At 31.6% G+C, this 25,089-nt stretch overlaps 1 protein-coding gene across 10 annotated transcripts in view; it reads left to right on the top strand.

The window, feature by feature from the left end:
- LOC126966522 (RNA-binding protein Musashi homolog Rbp6) overlaps nucleotides 1–25,089 on the top strand; it is a 934,160-nt gene that overhangs the window by 880,116 nt on the left and 28,955 nt on the right. For all 10 annotated transcript variants that reach the window (XM_050810646.1, XM_050810647.1, XM_050810644.1 and 7 more), the window contains one exon: nucleotides 11,324–11,406. In XM_050810646.1, the coding sequence (XP_050666603.1) occupies nucleotides 11,324–11,406 (83 nt within the window). The remainder of the gene's footprint in view (nucleotides 1–11,323; nucleotides 11,407–25,089) is intronic.

Consider the following 25,089-nt stretch of genomic DNA (forward strand, 5'->3'; position numbering starts at 1 on the left):
TCAAAACATTCGAATTATAATTCAGATTGATTAAAGTACTTGACACATTGTAAACACGAACAGCCTACATGCCCGTTCGGTTGTGACATGATATATCTATATCACAGCTGATTGAACTGATTAGTGATAAATAACGAACAATGACATCGGTTTCGACACATTAGCACTGCTAACTAACGGCTGTAATTAAAATCCTGCTTGCCTCTCAATCATTACATAAACAATTCAATTTATATATTTGAATATTTGTCAAATAGTATCACGTATCGAGAAGCGGCTTGCGAAATAAATTTTATTGAGCATAAGAGTAAAAAAAATGGCCGTTCAGTTTCTTGTATGTTCTTCTCACGTGTGCTTTTTTTTGAACATAATATGATAGATTCAGATAATATATTTCAGATAAATAATAGAAATATTTATAGTGACGTTTCAAAAGCGCATATTTTTAGCCATTGACAAGTCATTTAATTTTTTCTTATTTATTGTTCTCACAGTAGCTAAAATAACTATTCTAGAAGACTTATTTATTATATCGTAATATGGAGAAGAAACTCTTCGTCGAAAATTTAGAAACCCAAAATCTTTCTCTACCTCGTGCCTCCCAACATTCATAAAAAGTTTTCGCATACATTTACTTGTCATAACTTGATACACCATAAGGTGAACATCAAGAAAATCCCATAATAAAAGCTAATTAATTAAATACTAATGTAAAACAACTTATATCTCTTACGTGATAGATATAATAACACTCACAGAAGAGAAGAAACACAAATATAGAAATTTGCCGTCAGACAAATATGTTAGGCAACCGTTAACTTAAGTTTGAGCATACATCCTAAACCAACATAGAGATCTTCTTAGAGAACCTGTAATTACCGAACATGAAACAAAATACGGCAACCTTGTTTATTTAGTAGGCAGTATTCTGACGAGGATAGTGCCATTTTCAAGATAGCATATTGCTCCATTAATTTCGTAAAGAATCATGTAACTAAATGGACTAACTAAATAGCTTTGTGAAAGAATCATTATTTATTTTCATGTTTTAATTTTTTTATTTTCATTTTAGAAATCGCCGTCTAAGATATGTTTTTAGTATGAATATTTTTATTTTCATGTTTAAATATTTTTATTAAAAATTTGAAAAATGTCATTTTTTTATATGTTTACATTATAATACGTAGATTTACAAACACTTAAACTTTATAAAGTGTATCTGTGTAAATTAGCCACCTAATTTTAAGTACAAAACATTAAAAAATAAGATTACAATTTTTAATTAGATTTATTACATCGTGTGTATAAGTATCTGTGGTATAATAAGAATAAAAAGCAAATAAAATAGAAATAAAAACTTAGTGTTCCTATAAGTAATCATATAAAGGATGTTTAAAACTGTTAGACAGGTTCATACACGCTGCACCAGATATAGTCATACACTGGTTTTGGATAGACCACAACGTACTTCATTGCTTCATTGTAACGCTTACGGAATGTGTGCTAAATTATTTAATAAAATACCCGAATGTGTACAAAATTTACCCGAATTTAAATTTAGATTAACTCTTAAAAAATTTCTATTGACATCAGTATATTATAAAGTAAGTAAATTTTTGAATTGTCACATGGATATTTAAATTTCTTATTTATATAAATAATTGTAAATCTCTGACATTTGCATGCTTTGTATAGAGCTGAATAGAATACTGTAAACATTCGTACTATAGCATCTTGAAATGAAACCTATTCAATGCAAATAAAGTTTATCTTATCTTATCAAATTAAAACCTTAAAATAATCAGTAAAATTATATTAATAATGGATTGAGCAATAAGTTTTTTTTTTTATTTAGCCAGTCCACCAACCAACACATGATACACAGTATCATTCATATTAAAATACAAACAAATTAATACATACTAAAAGTTGTTAAAATTTAAGTCTTATATGCTAAAACTCAAAAACAATATAAAAAGATAAATCAATTGGAAAAACCAATAAACTATATTTAATATATTTTATACTGTTTATTATTTATTACTTTTTATGAAATAATTTATATAATTTAAGCAAGATTGCTATAATTATTATGTATATTACAGCCATTGTAAAATACTCTATTTGATTGAAAAGAGGGGCCGTTGAGTTCCTTATACGTTCTTCTCACGAGGTAAACTTTTTCCGAACATATGGTAAATTCAGTAATTTAAAATAAATATTTATAGTGACGATTCAAAAGGGCTTAGTTTAAGCCTAATTGAATAAAGTTAATTGACTTTGACTTTGAAATTAAAACAGTTATACTGCAAAGGCGTAATTGAGTTTACTGTCTATAAAATACATAATTGTATAGTAGACAGCACATTTCGGCTTCCTGCTTTTGTTGACGTTTTACTGCAAATACTGACAGTAAAAACATATTGTTATACATTTTTCTTTAGGTTAGTGGCAATAACGGGCGAAAGTGCGTCGTAAAGTGGTGTTACAAATAAAATATAGAACCTTATTAAAGTAAATATTTATGGCACTGCTATCAAGCAATTGGACGAGGGACCCAAACTGATGATAAATTGCTCCACGGACTGCCTCGTCACGCTTACCACTAATATATTATTTGTTGTCTGTAATACCTACCTCTATATATACTTGTTTGATTCTGGACACGATTTAATTTCATCGCCCGAATACTAACAAGTCGAGCATTTACATAATATTAAAAAAAAACGGGTTGCACTCCGGAGGTGCCGGCAGAACTGAAAACTTGAACATAAACGTTGTGTATTTTGGAATGGTTAGGGAATAATTTCGCACGAATTACTTATATCAGTATAAAAATACTAGCATTTATCTGGTAAAATACAATATTCAGTTAATACGCTATCGCATCTACACAAAAATGACAAATTATATTACATAAAAATTTAACATTCTAAAACAATAACAATTGTTTGAGATTAAAATGTCTATCTCTCAGAAAAATCAACTTTCATGCATAACTTCAACGACTGTCTTACGAATTTTCGATCAGGCCACGTGACCTGACGCAAGTTTAACATTTTATACCCATTCCAAAAATAGTGCTCAATGCCGCTAAAGAATTTTTCACTTCAAAAATAACAGTTGTGAGTTCATTATTCGCTATTAAATATGAACAATCTATATTATGTATAAAAATAATCTATAATATATTAAAAGCAAAAAGACGGCGTTAGAAATTTTCTTCCTCATCGACTACAATAGGCAAAGACCCCCATAATATATAGAGTTTTGGTTTTCGGTGGTTGGTATCAAAAGCTCGGGTTCCAATATTTCCCATAAAGTTCCATTGAAAATTGGGGTTTTTATTAACAAATAAAATGTATAAATACTTGCTTATAATAACTAATAATCAACTACAACAATTTAGTACTTTCTGCGTATAGATAAATCTTTCGAACACTGCGAGTTAAAATAAAGCCATTAAATTATTTACTCAATATTGATTTCGTCAACATTCTTTTTTACGATAATTTATTTATTACAACTTCTGAAACACATACCGTTCTAATTGAGAATAAATTTCGTATGAACTCTATAACAGCTTTAAACAGCGAAGAAAGTTTTTTTCAACTCATTTCGGAAATGTTAGTTACGGATGTGTATTATTTAACGATTTTTAGAGATTATTTTAAGAGATACTATGCACAAAACATAACAGCAAGTTAAACATAATCTAAATCTTAAAAGTGCAATCATGGAATTGAATTGCAAAAGCAAGTTTGTCTTTATTTTAAAATCCAGCATAGATAAAGTAACGGAAGAATTGTGTTACTACCTTATTTACCTGGAAGAGGACTATAAGGGTGTCTCCACACAATCAGCTCGACGGGAAAGTTGATTGTTTGTCTTCCATTCAACTTCACAATGGAGAAAATGAAGAGCCAATTCTTTTTACAACACCTTTTATTCGCTATTTTCTTCCGAAAGTTTGCATTTAGACTTCACCTCGCTCCGAATGCATTACTCTCAGCGTGTTTGTCTTCGAATCAAGTAATCCGTAGAATAATCTCAATAAACTGCTACATATTTCCAAACAAGTGTTAGTTTATTCGCTGTATCTACAATAGCTAAGCCGCTCCTTAATGTAAGTTGCTTGTACAAATATTTTTAGATTATTTCTCGATGGAGTGCTTTTGTTAGAGTGAAAACTGGAAAACGCCTCGGGTTATTTCAAGCATTTGGAGACAAAAATAAAATCATATATCTAAATAAAAAATTGTGATGAGAATTTGTAAGTAAATGATATTAGATCATTTATACGTCCAGATAGACAGCTTTGAAAATGTCAAAAACAATAGAGGTCGACAGTCAACCTCTGTTTTCAGAAATGCACGCACATCAACACAAATTGCGAATGTTAGACGTAGTTGTAAACCTGGCTTGTTTTCATCGGTTGTAGCAACATACCAAGGGGCTCTATCTAGATAATACGTATCTAAGTAAATAATATATTAAAATTATTTAATTGAGTGGTTTAATTTTGTAATCACAAGATAAAATTCCTCATTACTAGTAAGTTATAAGAATCTTACAACATTAATCCGACAACAATAATAATAATTATTGTGAGGCACTGGTGGTGTATAGTTCATATTTTACTATCTATACACATGAAGTGAAATCTGTCTCTGTCCGTACTAACTGACAGTTGAGTGACAGCAGAACTCGAAAACCTTTCAACCAATTTACGGGGACATTATACCATTCAGGTCTTAACATTTTATTTATTTAAATTTATGGTGCCATCTGTAAAAAGTGCTGTTTTCAATATATATAATGTATTTTCAATTATTTGTAGTTAATGTAGTAGGTATGTATAAAGAAAGTATGCATTGAAGTAATTTCAAAGTCAACGTTTGATTTGAATCAAATTCCATATCAAATCAAATGAAAATCACTTTATAGGTCAAGGAAATGACGCTTGTGAATATCAAGTTTTCTTTTTCTTTTTAAATTTACCGCCACTTCGCAAAATGTTCACTTTAATGAGGAAAAGTGGAAAGAAACTCATTGCCAATCTTATAAATCAATATTTACAGCTTCATCGTTAATCATATTTTTTTTAAATGCCCACAAAAAGAAACAGTTCTGATTTTTATTTTTTATAACCTTAAATTTTCTGTATCTACAAACATAACATTATTAATAAATTATTACAATTTGTACTACTACTGCACTCTTGCTCGTTATTATCAAACGCATTATGTTGTTTAAATATACCATGATTAAAATCAGTTACTAGAAATACAAACTAAAAATAAAAAAGTACATTTTACAATAATTGTATTTTTCCATTAGAATTTTGCGTAGAACTTACAGTTGTATTAAGTATTATTATTAATTAAATTAAATTATTATTATTATATTAAATTAAGTATTAATTTAATCATTTCGTTTCCTTTGAATGATTACATTTTCAATTTAATCCTTTAAAAAGTATTTTTAAATAAATATGTAACGAGAGAGAAATCAAACCCGATTTTTTGTTAAATAATTTATATTATGTAACGCGAGTTAAATCAAAGAAAATACAATAATAATTATTGTACTTGATAAGCAAACAAACGATATGTGCACGTAAAAATGGAATAATGTTATCAAAGGAAATATTTTCTCTGAAGCCAGTAATGAGCTCAATTGTGCATTGATCGCGTAATGGCAAGCCTCCGATGTCGAGAGCAATTTCTCTTACTTATGACCATTCATTCCGAGCTAATAACTATTGATATTAGCTTATTACCGAGAGTACCAATCCTGCAATTACTTTTACGAAGCAAACATTCATAAGGAAACTTTTATAAGTATTTATTGGACGGGTTTGCCTAATTGAAGTCTGAGAAAATAACGTTCATTTATGTTGGAGTTGGTTTTCTTAGTTTTATTTACTCTAATTGCTGTAGTTACGAATTTAATTATTTTTTTGCTATGTTAACTTTTTGCCATTTCTGAAGTCTAACCATAACACTCTTTTTACCTATATTTACCAATTTGAAATCACCTCCTTATTTTACGTAAACTGGCGATTAAATTTCGATATTTCGTGTTCAAAATGTAACTTGACTCTTACTTTGAGCACCCTTAATCATGTTCAAAATATTGTTTTATTTAAGGTTCTTATTTAAGGTACTATAAAGGTTCATAAGCTATTAAGTTATTTTCAATAATATAGAGCTCATAATATAATCGATATAAATGTGATATAATTATATTACCTTGGGATGTAGCTATAATATACGCTACTATAGTTCTTTATTCTGTGGAAGATTTCTTTAAAGTACTTTCATTTGTTTATTCTACAACTTCAACAGATTGTTTATCATGCATTTTAATTTTGTGAATAACTACTTATGAAAATTCTATTTGAAATTTTTCTACCCATATGCTATATAGATATGAAAATTGATATAATCTGTAATTACATATTAAAAAATTTGATTTTTTTTAATATTGTATACGTATTTGATACCGAAACCCTTTAACGATAGCATTTGCAAATGAAATATCGTTGGGTAATTTAGTGACGTGGGTCAGTGAAGACGCACCTTTATATGGTTATTATAGCATCATAAAGGTCAATTTCCCGCGCACGGAATAGTCTCGGCTGGCGAGGGTGGTTGTACTAGCACAGTTAGTTTGGGTTGTACTAGCTGGACTTACTCGAGTTAGTTGTACTACTCAGCTTACTCGAGCGGGCACCGCCCTCTGTCACAGCCATATGTGTCGCCAACGTGTGCCTAATATCCGATATCTGAGACATTCATATTCTTTATATCAGTCCTCGTCTTATATTAAATAATAACAGGTGTGAACGGGATTTTGTCGCAGATTATTAAATTTCGGACAGGTATTGTACTTACAATGTCAAGAAAGTTTTTGATTGACATGGGTACCTTTGTTTTGGAATAGGATGGAATTAATATGCAGGTCATCAGAAGAAACAGTAAAATTTGCAAACAGTGTGGAGTTAAAGAAGAGGTATTTAATAAGTAGTGTTGAGATGGTTTGATCATTCATTTAGGCGTATATTCCTCGCAGATTGAAAATATACCGAAAAAAATGCAGGTACCAGGAATACAAGAGCTTGTATGAAAGAGTTAATTTAATGGAATAGGCCAAGGAAGTATATTAGGACCCAAAGATGACAAATGTCATGATTGTAGGCTTACATGTGTGTAATCTTAAGCTACATACAGTATTGCTTATATAACTATAGTATATATTTTGTGTAGCCCTATTGCGTGGTTCGTAATTGTTGAATAAATTTGAGACCAAGAAAGAGACTGATTATACTTTCAATCAAGACGACATTTAAAACTCGCCCTATAGCTAATTGAGTTATAAAACTGTTAATCGAAATTGGAAAGCGTTCATCGTTTTAATCTACTGTAATACTGCAGGTTTTAATTAAAGAATCTCTTGAAGTAACAACAAAGGTGCTCTAATTGAAGCTGAGAAAAATAAAGTAGATTTCTCGAACGTCCCCGGGAAACTTTCATTAGCGTATTTCTTGGTAACAATTGTGAGTTCAAATAATTATGTTTACGGAATCCTTTCCTTACGCAGAGATTATTTATCTTCCCCATTGTAACAAGAAATGACGCGGATGAATTTCACGAAAATGCCCCATTTATCTACGGGCGCGTACAAAAGCAAAGTGTAATCCAAAACTTTTAACGTGGTCAACGACAATAGAATTCTCCCTCTATTCTAACAATTCATTTCTGTATTGTACGAATATTATGTTTCAATACTTTTTCTTACTCAAAGTTTATTTTATTGTATTTCAAATATTAATCCGAATCCACTGGTAGGCTTAACTAAACAGTTTGTTATTTTTAAGTTTTATCCCTCACTTCTAGGATTAAATATACAAATTTTTAACCTGCCCTCTCGAGTTCCGTTTGAGCGCTCTTATCAACTGAGCCAAGCATCTGAGTGATGCATCGATTGTAAATCTTGGTATATCTTGTCCAACTCTCAAGTACTAGCTCTATTTAAACTTAACTAACTTATCTATTTATACAGTTAAAAGACTATTCGTAAAAATTACAAACGAATAAACCATCACCTTTCTTTGTCTGATGTTTCCAAATCGATACAAAATAGGGTCTTTCACACTTTGCTCTCTACGTTCTCTCATCTCAAAGGCTAGCAACACTTTTATAATCATGATCGCTTATCAGCAGTTATCCTCCGATCTTTAAAATTTTAGATAGATCGAATAGCAGCTTTTACATTACATTAATTATATACTTTACCTGACCAAAAAGATTATCCGATACGATCAGAAACTCATAAATTGTCTTAATGTTCAACAATTGAATCCTAATTTCAAAACCTTTTTCTATGTCCGTCTTGAAATATACTATTGAATTATTTGCATCCATTCTATACGAAATAAGTAAAAACTTTGGTGTATTGTCGTTAAAGTTACTTGAATCCTATAACAAACTCGTATAAAGGGGGAGACGTTTCTACACAACACGAACTATATGAACATCTAAACGTCCCTACCTCTTATTTTATTTATAATCCAACTATGAACTTCGTCGTCACTTCCAAAGTCTGTCACGCAACCCCTTACATTGTTTCAAATCACATTTATTTCGTAGACAATAGGCCGGAAACGATTTTTCTTCTACATAATACAGACTCATAATGCATAGAGAAAATTCAACCGTCTATGGAACTGTAGCGAACCCCTATTTGCCTTTTTGGGGTGTTACTATCTTGCCTCAATTCGTACGCAAAGTCATTCGTTCGCGCGTGAAATACCAAATACGGCCTGGTTCAGCAGGCGAGTATTTTCCTTCTAGACATCTAACACCACCACAAATAATGAAAGTTTGAATGAAGTTGCAGTATTGTAGGGATTACAGTATGAGAATCTCCATATTAAATGAAAATATTTTATTTAAGAAGTTTTAAATAGCCGCGAATTCAAAAATGCACAGAAACATACAATAAATAAAATAAAATAAAAAAAAATCTAAGTAAGTATAGCAGTAATCTAAGTAAGTATAGCCACTGTTTAAGTAGGCTTTCGGACAAAACCCACGTTTTCCGAAATTATGTCAGATTAATTACGTACGTGTAATTAATGAACTTACGAAAATGAAAAATACTAACGATCGAGAATATAATATCTGCAGTAAAAAGCCGTTATTATCGTATCATTGTCATCTTTATTGTAATGTTCACATTTTCTATTCAGAGAGACAAAGTTGAGGGAACCGTCCGCCATTGTTTGAGAAAGGTTCGCTAATGCTATCCCGGATATGACGTCACGTTACTTTGCTTTTAGACGGTTTTACAATGAGTAGTAACTGACTCATTCGATTCATTTAGTAAGTTATAGACTGAGCTGTCACGTTCGGGTATGTAACGTTACTTTGGGTTAACTCGGCTCGAGTCGACTAACGGAGGCCGAATTTTTGTATTTTATATTGTAGTATTAAACTCACTTCGATCAAGTTTTCAGTTTTGTCGTGTGGTCTTTAAAAACACAGCGTTTATCTACTAAATAATATAACGGCTAAAGTAAAATTATTTTAAGAATAATATTTTCAAGTACTGTACATGTATATTTTGAAAATACCATTACATCTCACGCGATGAAATTGTGATTTCCCGCCATCTTAGTGACGTCATAGTTACGTCAAGTCATACACTTCTTAACACGCCAATCAAAAGTGTCCAAAGTACCGTTAGCAAATAGATGACTGCTTGCTTACATCACGAAAACGGTAATATGACAAAGTGACCCAACGTGTGGAATTATAGTATCCCTGAAAATAATGGTGAATTTATTAGACGACAAAGTACACTCGCTTAAAATAACTAAAAAAATCCCAATAAACAATTCCGTTCTACTTTTTGAAAGCGTATTTTTCCTTGACTAAGTTCTTCTTTTCTTCTTACATCGTAGGTATGTCAATAATGTTGTATTATCCTGGTCTTCGAGATAGAAGACCAGAGTTATGAAGTTTGTATATTGTCAGCTGTCCTTGATACAACTGCCAATTTGAAATGTGACCACTTCATTCAAAGATTAAGTTGAATACAGATACGGAAAAGCTCTGAGCATATAATCTTAGATCATTTATACGTCTAGGTAGACTGTGACAGCTGTGAAAACGTCGAATAAAAAGTTTGACAGTTAATCTCTATTTTGAGCAATGCACACATACTAACACAAAGGTACGTACAAATCGCGAGTGTAAAACCTAGATTATCACGCACATTAAAGGAAGAAACCTGGCAGGTTTTCATCGGTTGTCTTGCAGGAAGATGGTCTATCTAGACGTATGAATTATCTAAGCACATAATATTCAAATTCAAATATATTTATTCAAAATAGGATGTGACATCATTCACCTATGACCCATTGCAAAAAGAATACCTCAGGCCTGAGAAGAATTGCTTATCAGCGCTAGTAAGTCACTATCACGGTTTTATTTTAATAAGCGTTTATAACTTGGCACTATTGATAGGTACATACGACTATCATTAAGCTGTTTTAGCTTTGGAGCTCTAAGACAGAAGCGATGTTCCTGAAATCAATACAAGTCAGTGACATCAATCAGAATCAATCTAGAATATACGCACGCCTTGTTTGCTAAGTAAACTTTATCAAAGTGATTATATTATGATTCGTGGAACGCGGCGAGGCGAACGATAGATTTATTTCTGTGACAGATTGTAAGCTTAAAAGTAAGTTGTTGTTCGGAATTCAGTAAATATCGGAAAGCAATTCCGAGTTTCGAATACGTAATTCAAATTTGTTACTCATGAATCGCACGAGGAAAACTCGAGCGATCTTTTGAGTTGGAACGGCAACGTATCAAGAAAGTTGGTCGTTGCAGCGGCCGCGACTATGTCTTGCGTTTAACAGTAATAATATACGAAAATACGATCATACTTTGAGCCGGTTTATTGAATTTACATACTTTATTCATACATAATATTTGTATAGGGCAAGTTGGCATGTTTTGTTATTTACTTGAATTTAACATTTGCTTGCATGAGGAATTGCATTTGATATTATTTTATTTTACTTTTGATATCTCGTACTATTCGTATGCTGAGGTGATGCGCTTTCTTGTGGTTCTGTTCAGAATTATTATGGGTTTTTTGTACATTTGCAATGAAATTATAACCATAATTCACAAGTGATACACAAAATATCTAATAATGTAATAATACTACAAAAATTTCCTCTTTTTTATTGCTATTAATATTTTGAAATGTCTTTTATAAAACTATATTTTTCTTGTTTCAGGTTTCGGTTTCGTGACGTTTCAAAGTGAAGATATAGTAGATAAAGTGTGTGAAATACATTTTCATGAAATCAACAACAAAATGGTAAGTTATATCACATTATTTTCTTCCATTTGAAATAGACTATTTAATGTTAGCCATCATGAGTTTATTATATTGTAAAAGTTGTACCGATGCCTTTATATTATCCAGCACCTTGTTATATTACAAACTTTAGCTCTGCAATCCGTACCCACAGCTAGCTATAACAGATTTTCAAGGGTACAGAAAACGAAATAGGATACATTTTAGAGGTTGATAATTCATTTTATAGTTCAGAGCGAGAAGCTAGTAATACATAAATGAAATTGTCATAAACATTTTAAATTACTTCTAAAAGATGTTTTAAGGATAAAAATATTATAACACATACAAGCATTAATAATAATTCTTAAAGTATCAATCATAATATTATTACTTTAAAAAGATCTTTTAATAGATAGTGTCAAATTCATTTGTCAAACTCTTTAATTCGACTTTTTTACGTGAGCACTTTCACGAAATTCACCCCATATTAAGGGTTTTAGTTAATTGTTACCGCTATGCTACGAAGTTGGTGACACCTTATTTGTTTTTTATATTATGTTGTGAAATCTCAATAGTAACAGACTTTTAAAAGAGTGTAACAGTAATATTTGTATACTATATATAATACATATAATTTATAATACATTTTAAGATTTTAAGAAGAGAACAGTACAATAACAACGGTGTTAAAACAAAAATTTTAGTCGGAAAGTCGCAACAATTTTCGACGTCTCTAATTTGACAATGGCGCCATATTTTCATATGATGTGCCTTTTTAATTAGTACTATATATTTTTTCTCATTATCTCTTCAATATTTTTCAAATATTTATACAAAATAAATAAATATAAATTAAAATAATACTAATAATGTTGCCGCGTAAACATTGCATTGGATAAAAAGCTGCAACTTTGAATTCTTTCAGAAAACAGGATTATTTGTTTAATTAGGTCAAAATAACACTTAAGATTATCAAATATTTTAACCACCACTTCGGAAAAGTTGAGCTTTAATTAAAAGAAGTGGCAAGAAATTCACTGCCACACTTTTTAACTTATATTTACATTTTCAGCATTTTATGTTATATTTTATACAATGCAAAGTGATGCCCAAAAATAACTTAAACATTTTGAGTAACTAATAAAGGTTAAAAAAAGAACAAGAGGAGATGAATCTTAAAATAATGCAGTTGTAGCATTAGTTCTCATAAATTGTGAATAATAGAAGGTATTATGCGAGCAGTAAAATTTAACATTAAAACTTATAACTTAAAATGATATTTTAATTTAAATGGCAAGTCACTATAAGCAGCACCCATTCACGAGCATGACGTATGGACCAGCCATCGCTTCCCTCGCACATATCTTAGGGTAGGTAACGACCCGCCCCAAGACGCTGCCGTGAGCAGTGGCATTTAGCGAGCAAAACAAGTTCTGCCCCGGGAAGTCATTTGGCAATACAAATAGCTATTTTTTATTAAATTGTAACATGCAAGTATAATGTATAGATTCACAAATGAATCAATAAACACTTCTTCATGTATGATCGCCTCTTCCTAATTGTCATGTTGTACGACCATCTTCAAACCACGGCAAATTTTATCAGTTCAGTTTATCTCAATAGTAACCTTCTACAGAGACTTGTTTAATCCAATGTTATCGTAAATTTTTATGATAACGTGCGTACAAACTGTTATTACCCTTACATTTTATAAAACTTATCAGCATTTTCTGTCGAATTAATAGTTCCTAATAAATACACACTTGGACTTGGTATTATAGCAAAGAGCTTGTCAACTTGTACAGACGTACAAACAATCAATTACACTTTATTGACACATCAATCACAGTGAGTCTAGAAACAAAAGATTTTAATGTTAGCAGAGTCGGTCCGATATCAATTAGAGGTGAAAGAAATGCTGGCGTCGGTCCAAACATGGCCAATAAAACGCCACTAAAGCCTGTATTTACTATTTAGACTTTTTCTTTAATACTACCAAAGTTGGGACTGTTACCCTAGTCCGTTTCAATTCGATTTTAGAAACAATGTTAACACAACATGGCTAGTTTTCAAAGCATATCACTTTCAAAGCTATTCAATTAACATTTCATTTATATTAATTTTTTTGATGACATTAAGGGACGAGACCGACGGTTAGCTGATGGTAATTGATTATGTCCTGACCATTACAATGCAGTGCCGCTCATCTTCTTCAGGAATCTTGAGAAACCCAAAAATTCTGAGTGACACTATAATTGCGCTCGTCACCTAGAGACATATTATGATGTTAAGTCTCTTTTGCCAAGTAATTTTACTAGCTACGGCGCCCTTCAGACCGAAACACAATAATTCTTAGACAATACTGCTTCACGGCAGAAATAGGCGCCGTTGTGGTACCTATAATATAGCCGGCATCCTGTGCAAAGGAGCCTCTTACTGGTAAAGATAGTCCAATTGAAAAGCTTTGAAACGTTTTATGAAATGTATTTCCTAATCCTCTGTAATCTCCTAAAATTAAAAATATTACTAATTAATGGTGGTGTGGTAATGACAGTAAAAGGTTTTGCGTACAAATTTAAAAAAGTTGTTGTAGTACGTAGGGGGTAATATTGGTATATTAAAATTTTATTTAACAGTTGTGTTAAAAAAAACTTAAAGAAGATATCATTCTTATAGAGTAGTGCTAACACTGAAAAAGTATTGACAGTTATTGAATTGAATGTTTTCGTGGTTTGGTCGAGTAAAGATTGGCATCTCAAAAAATTGATTGACTGTACAAATTTATAAAGCGAATGATGCACGATAATTATAATAATAGGCTGGTTATATTGATAGTAAATCTGCAATTGATATAATCAATACATTGCAAATAATTTAGCTCATAGTTATTTAAGTAAAGAGCCAATAAAGTAATTGGTTGTTACAAAATAATTAGTACAACCGCAATGTATACGATTACTGAATGGTTGGCTGTATTTAGATTTTTAACGTTTCATTATTTAGTGCACAATTTGTTTATGCCAACATAATTCAAATTGTATACTATATCTTTTTATATTTTTATTTTTATAAGTATAGATTTATATGAGCATAAAATATAAAATCGATTCTTGTTTTTCTCCCAAAATGTCTTTGGGTATTTTGGCTTAGTCGCTATTTCACTGTGACGACATCGGCTTTTTTTTAATAATTATTTATATTTTTTGTGTCACAGCTTTGTCAGTCAGTCTGTAATCTGTCTTAGGGATTATTTTCCTCCTCTTCAATGTGATCCTTTTAGTTTGCCTTTGATTTTCTTTTTCCCTCTTCGTCCGGAGGTCTCATGTGTTGTGGGGCGATCCCCACCAGGTGCAATTGTGGAGAGCCATCTGCTCACCGGAACAGAAGTGGTCAGTCTTTTCAATCAACATTTCCATGTTTCAAATCTTAGGTGATAGTGCCTACATGTACATATCACGGTGCCCCCACTATGGCAAGATTTTCTTACGATTGCAATAGAAAAAAAATATGCCGTTTATCCAACGGGTTGTGTGTTTAATTATTGCTGGGGTTTGTGAAATATTTACGATTCGGTCTCATGTATGTTAACAAGAACGGCGAAGTTACTATAACGCAGATAAATGACGAACGATAAAACGATCGGTATTAAAAAAAAGTGATTAAGATAGTTTTATTACGAATAAAATTCTATTTGTTACTAGCTGATACCCGCGACTTCATCCGCGTACACACATGACTGACCACGTATTGCTTATAAAATCATTGTAACATCAATATCTTTATAATGTATGAAGATATCGCAATATAGTTCGGGCCAAGTGTCTAAGGAAAAAACTTAAAAGACAAATGAAAACCTCCATCATTTTATTTATTTATTATATGCCCTACCTATGCTCTAATTAGTCTAAATACCAGTCCATCAATTTTCTCGTATGTATAAACCCTTTTATCTAGCCTTCGCTCTCAAAACTCCCTCCAATTTCAAATTTGCAGACAAGGGTGCACCCTCTCCATCGATGTGTATTTCATATTATTAATGCCTGCTTTTTTATCCTCTATTGTCTCACGGTAAAGTCTGCACGAAATTCGCTGCATGTGTCGCGTGGAAAGAATCAGGGGTGATGTACGCCCTAAGTGGAGCAAACAACGTACAAAGACATCAAACAAATGGGTAGTGTTTTAGAGTAATTACGGTTCACTTCTGTGAGAAGCGGTGTGCGAGGAAAGACGCGCCACGTAATGTGTTCGTTGATAGAGCCCTTCGCTTACACTGCTATTGTTTTATGTCTAGTCGTGATGGAGGTTTGATTGTTAATGAATAACTCTGAATAGATGGTGACAGGTAATTTGTAATGTGCACTTTATGATTTAGCTGTTGAATTATACTTTATTTGCACTTTCACAGAAACAATCTTACCACTTACCTATACGGGTGGTCAATATAGATATATAATTAGATTAGATAAACTTTGATATAGATTATATAGCATCTTGCTAGGCAACTGACAACAGGCCAGGTTTATTACTTTAGTATACTTATTACTTGTGCATGTTAGCTACGTCTTACACTTCCGATGCGTTAGTCACGATGTTTTAGTGTGCGTGCGTTGCTTAAACTAGAGGAATACATAATATGAGGTTATTAGTATTCGGTTGTTGGTTTAGTAATGTTGTGCATACCTTTAAGATAGATACATAAATTATTGCATATTCGTATATACTAAATTATGTATCTCATTGTATAAATATTATTTGAGACTTATCACCTAATGTCTCAAGGCGACGAGTGCAATTGTAGTGCCGCTCTGATTTTTTGTGCTTTTCAAGAATCCTAAGCGGCACTGCATTATAATGGGCAGGTAGTATCAATTACCATCAGCTGAACGTCCTGCTCGTCTTGTCCCGTATTTTATAATAAAAAGCCTGCCCTAACAAATATCAACGGCTGAGTCCTACCTAAGTATTCTTCTTGCCTGTCTGACAGTAAAAGTCTAGTCTAGCAAAATACAATTACCACCATTTTATGACATTCATCCACAGAGCAGTACAACCAAGTTAGGGCTTTACCAGGTCAATACTAAGTTAATTTTTTATGATTTACTTATTTAATCCGACTTTCCAAAAGCATGTTTTCAATGGGACTGAATAAATCCAGTTACAATGACACGCGTCTTTCAAAATTAAATTATTAAATTAAATTAAAAAGATAATACAAATTTTATGCTAATTCCTTGCGGCGTGATATGTTACCCCTATGTTAACATACATAAGATTGCTCCGAATATTAATTTATTGAAACTACCAACAGCTTAAATGTTACAAAAAAGCCTGAAAAATATTGTACGTAGTTAATTACTCTCTATATAAACAAAAAAATTATCTTATGAATATTCAACTTTATTTACTTTAACATAATATACTTTAAAAACATTATAAGGACATTAATGTGCGTATCAACGCGAATGTAATATAATATATCTATTATTATCGATATTGTGTTTATATGTATGGATGTGTACGTGTGTGTTGGTGTATATGTGTTTGTTCGGGACTTGGGCAGCAATACGAATAAAAAAAGAATCTAATAGTGAACAATATTCAGTATAATATATTATTTTATTTAAAAAACAACAGTTGAGTTCAAAAAGGTTGTACAAAAGTTTCCGCAGTTTCATTTGCTGAAAAATAAATTAACTTAAACTTAAAACTATATTTAAGCGTTGCTTCCACGAACGGCGTTCTAATTAATACTACATCCCCACTTATCGTTGTGTAAGTAGCGATTTAGTAGTGGATTGGTCTCTTATAAGGCGCAATGTTTAAGACGGCTGTCATTTCATTTATATGGCGAAGCCGTAAGCTCGGTACGTAATAAAAGTACTCGTTAATATTTATAATCAATTTTATAATTTTGTCAAATCATTTGTATTTCTCATGCTTAAAAGTTAAATTTAAAAAAATTACAACAAATACATTGTATTCCAATTGGAGGCGGATTTATGTGTGCTATTTGACACAGAGAGATTTAACGGTTGAGATGTAGTGAAGATGGGAATCGTAAACAAACCAACCATTAAAAAATCGTTCCAGTTCATCATAAAACCATCTGATAGTTATATTTATGACGGCAATAAAGAAGACATCAGCTTCATGTCATGTTTACACTGAACGTGCTACCTTCATAAATTTAATATGTCAACTGCTATATTAAAACGCGACTTAATATCGATATCTTTGCGTTTCTTTTACATTTTAAAATAAAAAAAAAACGGTAAAGGATTACGTCCAGACAATAGAAATGAAACCTCATCGTAGTTAGGTTAATAATTTGAAATACAACTGCTCATCATTCAAGTTTCGTATAGTCCAGTCGAGCCAGAGTTTTAAATACCTACACTAAAATTCTATAGAAACCGTATGGTTGTTCATTAACCCCGTGGTAATCAATACCGGGTAACAATGATAGTAAGTGCGCAAATCTATCCAAAACAAATTTACGTAAGATATGACATTTATTTCATTTTTGAAAATACAAGTCATTAAATTTAATACATTTTCTTGTACTATATTATTTTTAGCTTGAAATAATGGAGTAGTAAACCGGCAAAAAACACATAAGTTGCACTTTTTTGTGTTTTCAACCGAGAAAATATTTCAGTCGTTTTTGTCACTTTTAATATACTAAATATTGTAGTTTCCAATCGAAAAACCAACATTCAGTAAACCTAAACCACCACACTAAAAATAAAATAAACACAATTTTTTGTGGGAGTGGGAGAATGAACAAAGAGTTACTATAAAATCTTTAGTTATTTTATGTGCTACAATTTGTCATTGAAACCTTAGATATTATATTTCACAATATTTCACAGACATCCTATAACACATTTTTTCGGTAATCAACCATTTTGTTCACAATTAAACTATTGAGAGTTTGGCAACCTAATGAAATCCAAATTCAATCACACAAATACACAAATGAAGTTGTATCTTCATTTTTTAAGCCTGTTTTATATTTATAGAGGCTTTTTATTTATAAGATTACAATTATTAATATAACTTTTTTCATATTCAACTTAAGTTATGCACAAATTTAAACTATCATTTCTCAATGTAACAATAAGAGAAACACAATATAATGAGCTAAAAACAAATTCAAAACTTTTGTTCTATTAAGTTTCCAACTAAATACTCAGCCGGAAATAATCACGCCAAGTTAACCAACAGATCGTCAACACGCCCGTGCCATTATGAGTTATTAATGCTTAAAACTATCGCTAACTATATGTAGTTACAGAAAGTGTCACTGCATTTTGTAACATAAATACCGGCTCCCATTAAAACGCTCGCAACAAATTCTCGTCACTCCATTACGTCCTTACACATTACTCCACTAATTGCTTCCGTTTACCATGAATTTTAACAACAAAGCAACGAAGCACCGCAAAGTGTGTAAATATAGTTCACTTTTAGTCTCTACCTACTAACACAATTTCTGTGAGGATTTGATAAACACATGTTCCTTTGACACCTGAGTCCCCCTACCTAAACATGCGAGCATCTTGTATCTTATCAGAAATGTAAATACAGCTTCTTATGTAGTAGGTCTTAAATTCACAAGAAGAATAGAGATATGCTCATTTCATAAATTGATTTTTAAAGGATTAAAACGCATATTGTTGTCTGTAACCGTATTTGACATTACGTTTACGCGTATTAAATACTAAAATATGGAACGCTTCAAGATTTTGCAAAGACACCAATTATTAATTTTATAGATAAATTTTATGATATTACATAATAAAATAGTATTAAGAAGATTTTAATTAGTAATCTGCAGATAAAGTGTGATTTACATAAAATACGAATGAGTTCAGTTCTTAAGAAGTTTTATTAATTTTAATAATATCAAACATTTTTTAATTCAAAATAATACATGATTTCTAATTTAATTACTAAATGTATAACTCCCTTCAATCGAATAAGGGGCCGTCTTTTAATTACATGAGGATTTGAGGGGGCGAGGACGGTAAGCTGAATCTCACCCAATCTCACGTGGGGGAGAGGATGGGTCTTGGCAAATATCACGTAGTTTTTTTTTCATAAAAAATAATACAAAATCATGCTCGTGAGATTAAGGGTAAAGTGGGCGGACTAAATCTTACGTACGATCTAAAAAATTCCAAAATCACCTCATTTAATTTATGGATAGACTAAGGTGCTAAATAAATTGTTGTCCTCGTCACATAACAGATTGCTTTAAGTCGCTTTCGTATAAAACATTACCGTTTTCGCCCCTGTACGTGTTACAAGTGCGATCGTAACGAACAACAATTTATTTTCCATTTGCAAAGCGTTGAGAAGTGAGCAATGATATAAAAGTGCACTTTCCTTCAAGCAATCGCATAAACAGTTCTACGAAACCATTCTGAGTATTGCGTACATTTTTCTACTCAATCGTACATGAGGCAAACAAATGGTTTCCGTTTAGGAAATAACACTAAAAGTAGGCACATTTGAAATTGCCATTTAAATCTTCACATCCACGAAAGCAATTTCTCACAGCGTCTTAACGAGATGGCGTAACACACCACAAAACAACTTTATTAATGATGTTCACTTGTTATAATATATACTTGTATATTCTAAAAAAGAATAGTCTGTTTTACATTAACTTCTGGATGGACAGGAATCCATGTAATACTGACTATTCAAATCATCTTTTTCAACTTACCGTTCATTCCTCTTCACGTTTAACGTTATTAAGAAAACTTTTCTCTCTAAATTGATGAGAATTTAAAATACGGTGCATCAGCTCTTTTTCGATGCACTGCCGAGGATAAATTACATTAGCAATTTAAAGCTATCTAACAAAAATCGTTTTAAAAAACAAATTTCTGTAGAGTCATCGCAACTGAAAACAAACTACGGACAATCAATCACAAGTTAGTGCTGTGATTTCCATAAACTCATCGTTTTGGCTGGACCCTCCGTTTCTTCTAAGCTCTATCGATCCTTGCCCCATTTTTGCGTCTTCTATACATCAGGGGCTTTTTGTGACAGTCCCTTTTCAACGAAACTTGGAATTGGCAATCGTGGGACAAATTTCACCCAAATTTTGCGCTGTTTCTTAAGTATTTAACAGCTCCTTAACTTTTTAATGGAAATTTTAATAAGGGTTGTATGCCTGATACGTTAGAATGTTATAGCAAGACCAATACAATTAACTATTAAATTAACGTATTGAATGACTTAAGTAATGCTTATATTAGCTTTAAAATTAATAAACGAATATTTTCTTTAAGGTACAATAATATGAAAATATTTGGTGTTGTTTTCATATTTATTCAAATATATTATAGCCACATATGTCAAATCAATAAAGCAAAAAAATATTGTTAAAATTTATTTTTCGATATAACTTTTAGTAGGTAAGACTGTTTAACAAGGTAAGTGTCAAATTTTATGTAAATTTTAATAGATTTCACTGTTCTTAGGTCAATCTATTGAATTTTACCCAGGACGATCTGTTATGGTCATTCTTTAAAAAGCGTTTTTTTTAAATACTGGCAACGCTCCTGTGTTACCTCAGGTGTCGCAAGAGAGTGTAAGTGGAGGTAACAAGATTTTTTTTTATGGAGGAGGAGGACAAACAAGCGTACAAGTCACCTGATGTTAAGTGATCACCGCCGCACACATTCTGCTGCAAAACCAGAGGAGCATTTTTGGCCTTTTCGAAAATGGTTCACGCTCTTTTCGAAGGTACCCAAGTCATGTCGTTCTTTAAAAAACGCACAAGGAAGCTACTTCCATGCTTTGGTTCTTGGTGGAAGACCTATTACAAATCTCGTTTTCCATAAAAAAAAAACACTTATTATATAAATAATCAAGCATCTTGTTCCGTGACCGCTTAAAATGTGTTTAGAAATACTCCTTTAAGTAATCATAAAAATTAAGCCTTTGATTATAATCTGAAAGCAATCACTACTGGAGTAACCTAATTTCCTATAACATATTCAATATTTTTAATGCACATCTGTCACGCAATACCCAAACGACGTTGTTCCCTAACGCGAACAAAATATCATTAGGGACTCAACACAACGGACGCGGTATCACTTCAACGTCATCAGATAACTCTAAATATTTCATCATTATTTAATCATTTGTTCTTCTTCATATGTCGTCACATCAGCAGAGACGATGACGCTACACCACGAAATGCGGATTTACAGTATGAGCCAAACTACTCTCTCATGTATTTTCAGACATGGTCTCAATCTTTCCCTTGGTAACCATTTTCTTCCCGGGCCCCAAATGATGAGTTGCCTTTTTAGCTTAAACTAATATTAGTCTTGCTAAGCCATCAGCGGAAAAGCAGAAATGTTTTTTTTTTTTGGATCCAATCTCTTCACGAAAATTCCCTAACTTTAAATACACTACATTTTTTATTTCAAATTTTAATAAATTAATGTCTTTAATCACTTTTTGAACGTCAATTCGCGTAAACTATCCAAGATTAAATATTATATTTCTTATATTTATTCAACGCTATAAATAAAACTAATTAACATAATTGAATGCGTATGATTAGCTCCATAAAGTACGGAAAAGCCTTTAAACTTTTTGGTTTTCCCGATCATTAACAATTTCCTCTGAAACTGGAATTTGACGCGTAAAAGAAAATTAATTAATCACAGTTGTTATATGCTGCGTGCGTATACGTGTGTTCATTTATTTTCTTACCGAATAATTTATGAATTTTAGAACAAGGACGTGATTTATGGCGCCTCAAATATTGTGTGAAGTCTTGGTAATATTTGTGATAAATAATCGTTGTAATTTCCGTTACGTACTTACTAATTGTACTTTGAACATAAGATAAATAAATTTAATAATTTATTTACCATAGCTAATTATTGGTTTCGTTATAAGAAATGATTGTATGAGCTCGTTCACCTCATGGTTACTCATCTTACAGCAGCCATTCAGTATTTTCACACAAACTTTTCAATTCTCTTTTATCACCTTAAGACACTGACGTTCTATACTTAAAGACCAATCACGTCGAATAAAAACAAAGTCGGAATATGAAATAAGACACAAATTACACTATATTAACGATCGACAGCAATATCAATACATTGCCGCATTTACCAGTTGTTTAAGATATACTTGGTGAATAAACAGCAATGTAATACATACATTTATTCAATTCAGGTTACGTATATTGAATTAAGAACCCGATTCGGATAGTGACATTTGACACACGACTAAAGAGAAAAGTGTGCTTACATTGTCTTTAAGCACACTTTTGCCGTCCCGCTGTTAGACTGCGAATGATATATTCTTATATGTTTATGTTCTCATTAGCACAGTAATATCACTCCCATTAGCTTATCCTTTCAATTTAAAACATGAATAGTGTTTACTGACTACTGTTAGGCAACGTTATGGTACCTATGGTGCTGGCCTCACTAATAAGAAGCCTCCCACGATTGAAATAAATAATACATTTATTTTATCGATTCATATCATTTTATACCTTCCAGGTTATGCGTTCCTGATTTTTTCGAAACCAGAAACTTAAAAAAAGTCTCGCTTCTTAAACGGATAGTATGTTAGAAAAAATCTTATTTGGCCGGCAATAAAATAGCTTGAAGTGATTACTACTGCTTCACAAAAAAAATTGTTATTTATGTAAATTACTTAAAAAGTTACTTTTTTGAAGTAGGCAATTAATTGCTTCATTTACAACATGATATGAAATTTATAACATTCACTTATAATAATAATAATAATATAAGAATCTCGATAGAAGAATAACAAAACAAATAAAAAAAAAATTCGATGTATTATTATTTGTATTCGATGAGAACTAGATTATGGGAACAACACCGGCGCCTATTTCTGCCGTGATGCAGTAATGTGTAAGCATTACTGTGTTTTGGTCTGAAGGGTGCCGTAGCTAGTAAAATTACTGGGAAATGTGACGAGAGCAGTTGTAGCGCCACTCATGTGCAGGGCGTATCAATTACCATCAGCTGAACGTCCTGCTCGTCTCGTCCCTTATTGTCATGAATAAAAGTCTATTTATGTATAGCAAATAAATGCCTCCAATTAGAACATGAGTTAAAACCATGTATTTTAAAATAATACCACTGTAAACAATTGTTACATTAATCTTCAAATATTTAAGCCATTACAACAGGCCATGCATTACCCTGCAGATCATCAACAAAGTGCTTCAGGGGGGGCTCATTACCCTGCCACCTCCGGATACATTTCGTAAACTTAGGAGACACACACGACGATAAATAGCAAGAAGCGGGGCTTTATTTCTTGAGCACAATTTCATTTACATTAGAGGTGCTGAGCTAAGTCTTCTCTTGAGAGCCATATGAAAGTCGCGTACAGATTCATGCAAAACAAGTTACGAGCGAAGAGACCAAGTGCTAGAAGCTTAATATCCTCGTGAATTGTCTGACAAGATACAGCCAGCCCCGATACAACGTACAACCTACTTAATTACTACTAATTGCTTTAGTGTACATTTTGTGTTTAATAAACTATTACCAAAACTTTAATTGCTTTTAGAACAGCTACATGTAGCTTCAAGTATTTGTATATTAAGTTTAAACTAAACGCTGCAAGAATTGTTTTCCTGTGAGGTGTTTGAATAATTTTAATTTAACAATTTACTACTTCATACTAATTTATGTACAAGTATTGAGTAGCTTGGTAAGTTGCTAAGAAACAAATTTTGTACGTCGATGGTATTTTTGGCACACAAATTACGTAGACAAACTATATATAGCCCGTACTAAATATGTGCAATATAGCGATGTCTTCCTTGTAATAAATATATCATATGTAAAAGTAATGCGGCAATCCAAACCGACACCCTAGGGGTATTAACCACTGTGCTAAGAAAGATGCGTCAATTATAAATAATATGCTTGATTATTAAACAATACACAAGTAGCAACTCGAGTTTCTTATAACTAAAACTAAATCGGTAATAAAATTAGTATAAAAAATTTAAATTAATATTAAAATTAGGATTTGCCATATTGAACAATCGAACATTACATTTATATTTGTATAGATAAAGATGATTCCTACATTTCGGTTTATCAAATAGAAAAGCAAACTTGCGGCAGGGTTAATATTATACAAACCAAGTAAATTAAAAGTTAACATTATGTGTACATTTAATAAAAAAACAACAGCATAATTAAAAAGTTAAACAATTTGAAGCCTAAGAATATTATTTCTTGTAATAATTGTGCTAATATATCTTCTGAGTGGTTTTGTAACTGTTATCTTTATCTAATTCATATTATATTGCCCTTGCAGATGTTTCTACTTCTATACTAGATGATAGTTAAAATCTATTTACATATAATGAAAATGTTTTTTGTTTGAGACTCAATCACACCTAAACTACAGATCGTATCGACATGAAACTAACACCATTCGATGCGAAATTTATCCTAGATGGTTTATGGCTACTTAGTTTTTTAGTATAGTATTTATAATAAGTTGGATAAAATGTAATTTATTTGCTTTTAAGATTCACCTAGCGAAGCGAGCGGCAACTATATCTATAAAGTAATGAATTATTACTAATTTATATGTTGGCACGAATGCATTAGATATAAAACCAAAACCAAATAAATCATTTAAATTCAACCTGCC

Source organism: Leptidea sinapis, chromosome 10 (assembly GCF_905404315.1).
Source record: "Leptidea sinapis chromosome 10, ilLepSina1.1, whole genome shotgun sequence".
Taxonomy (NCBI): Eukaryota; Metazoa; Arthropoda; class Insecta; order Lepidoptera; family Pieridae; genus Leptidea; species Leptidea sinapis.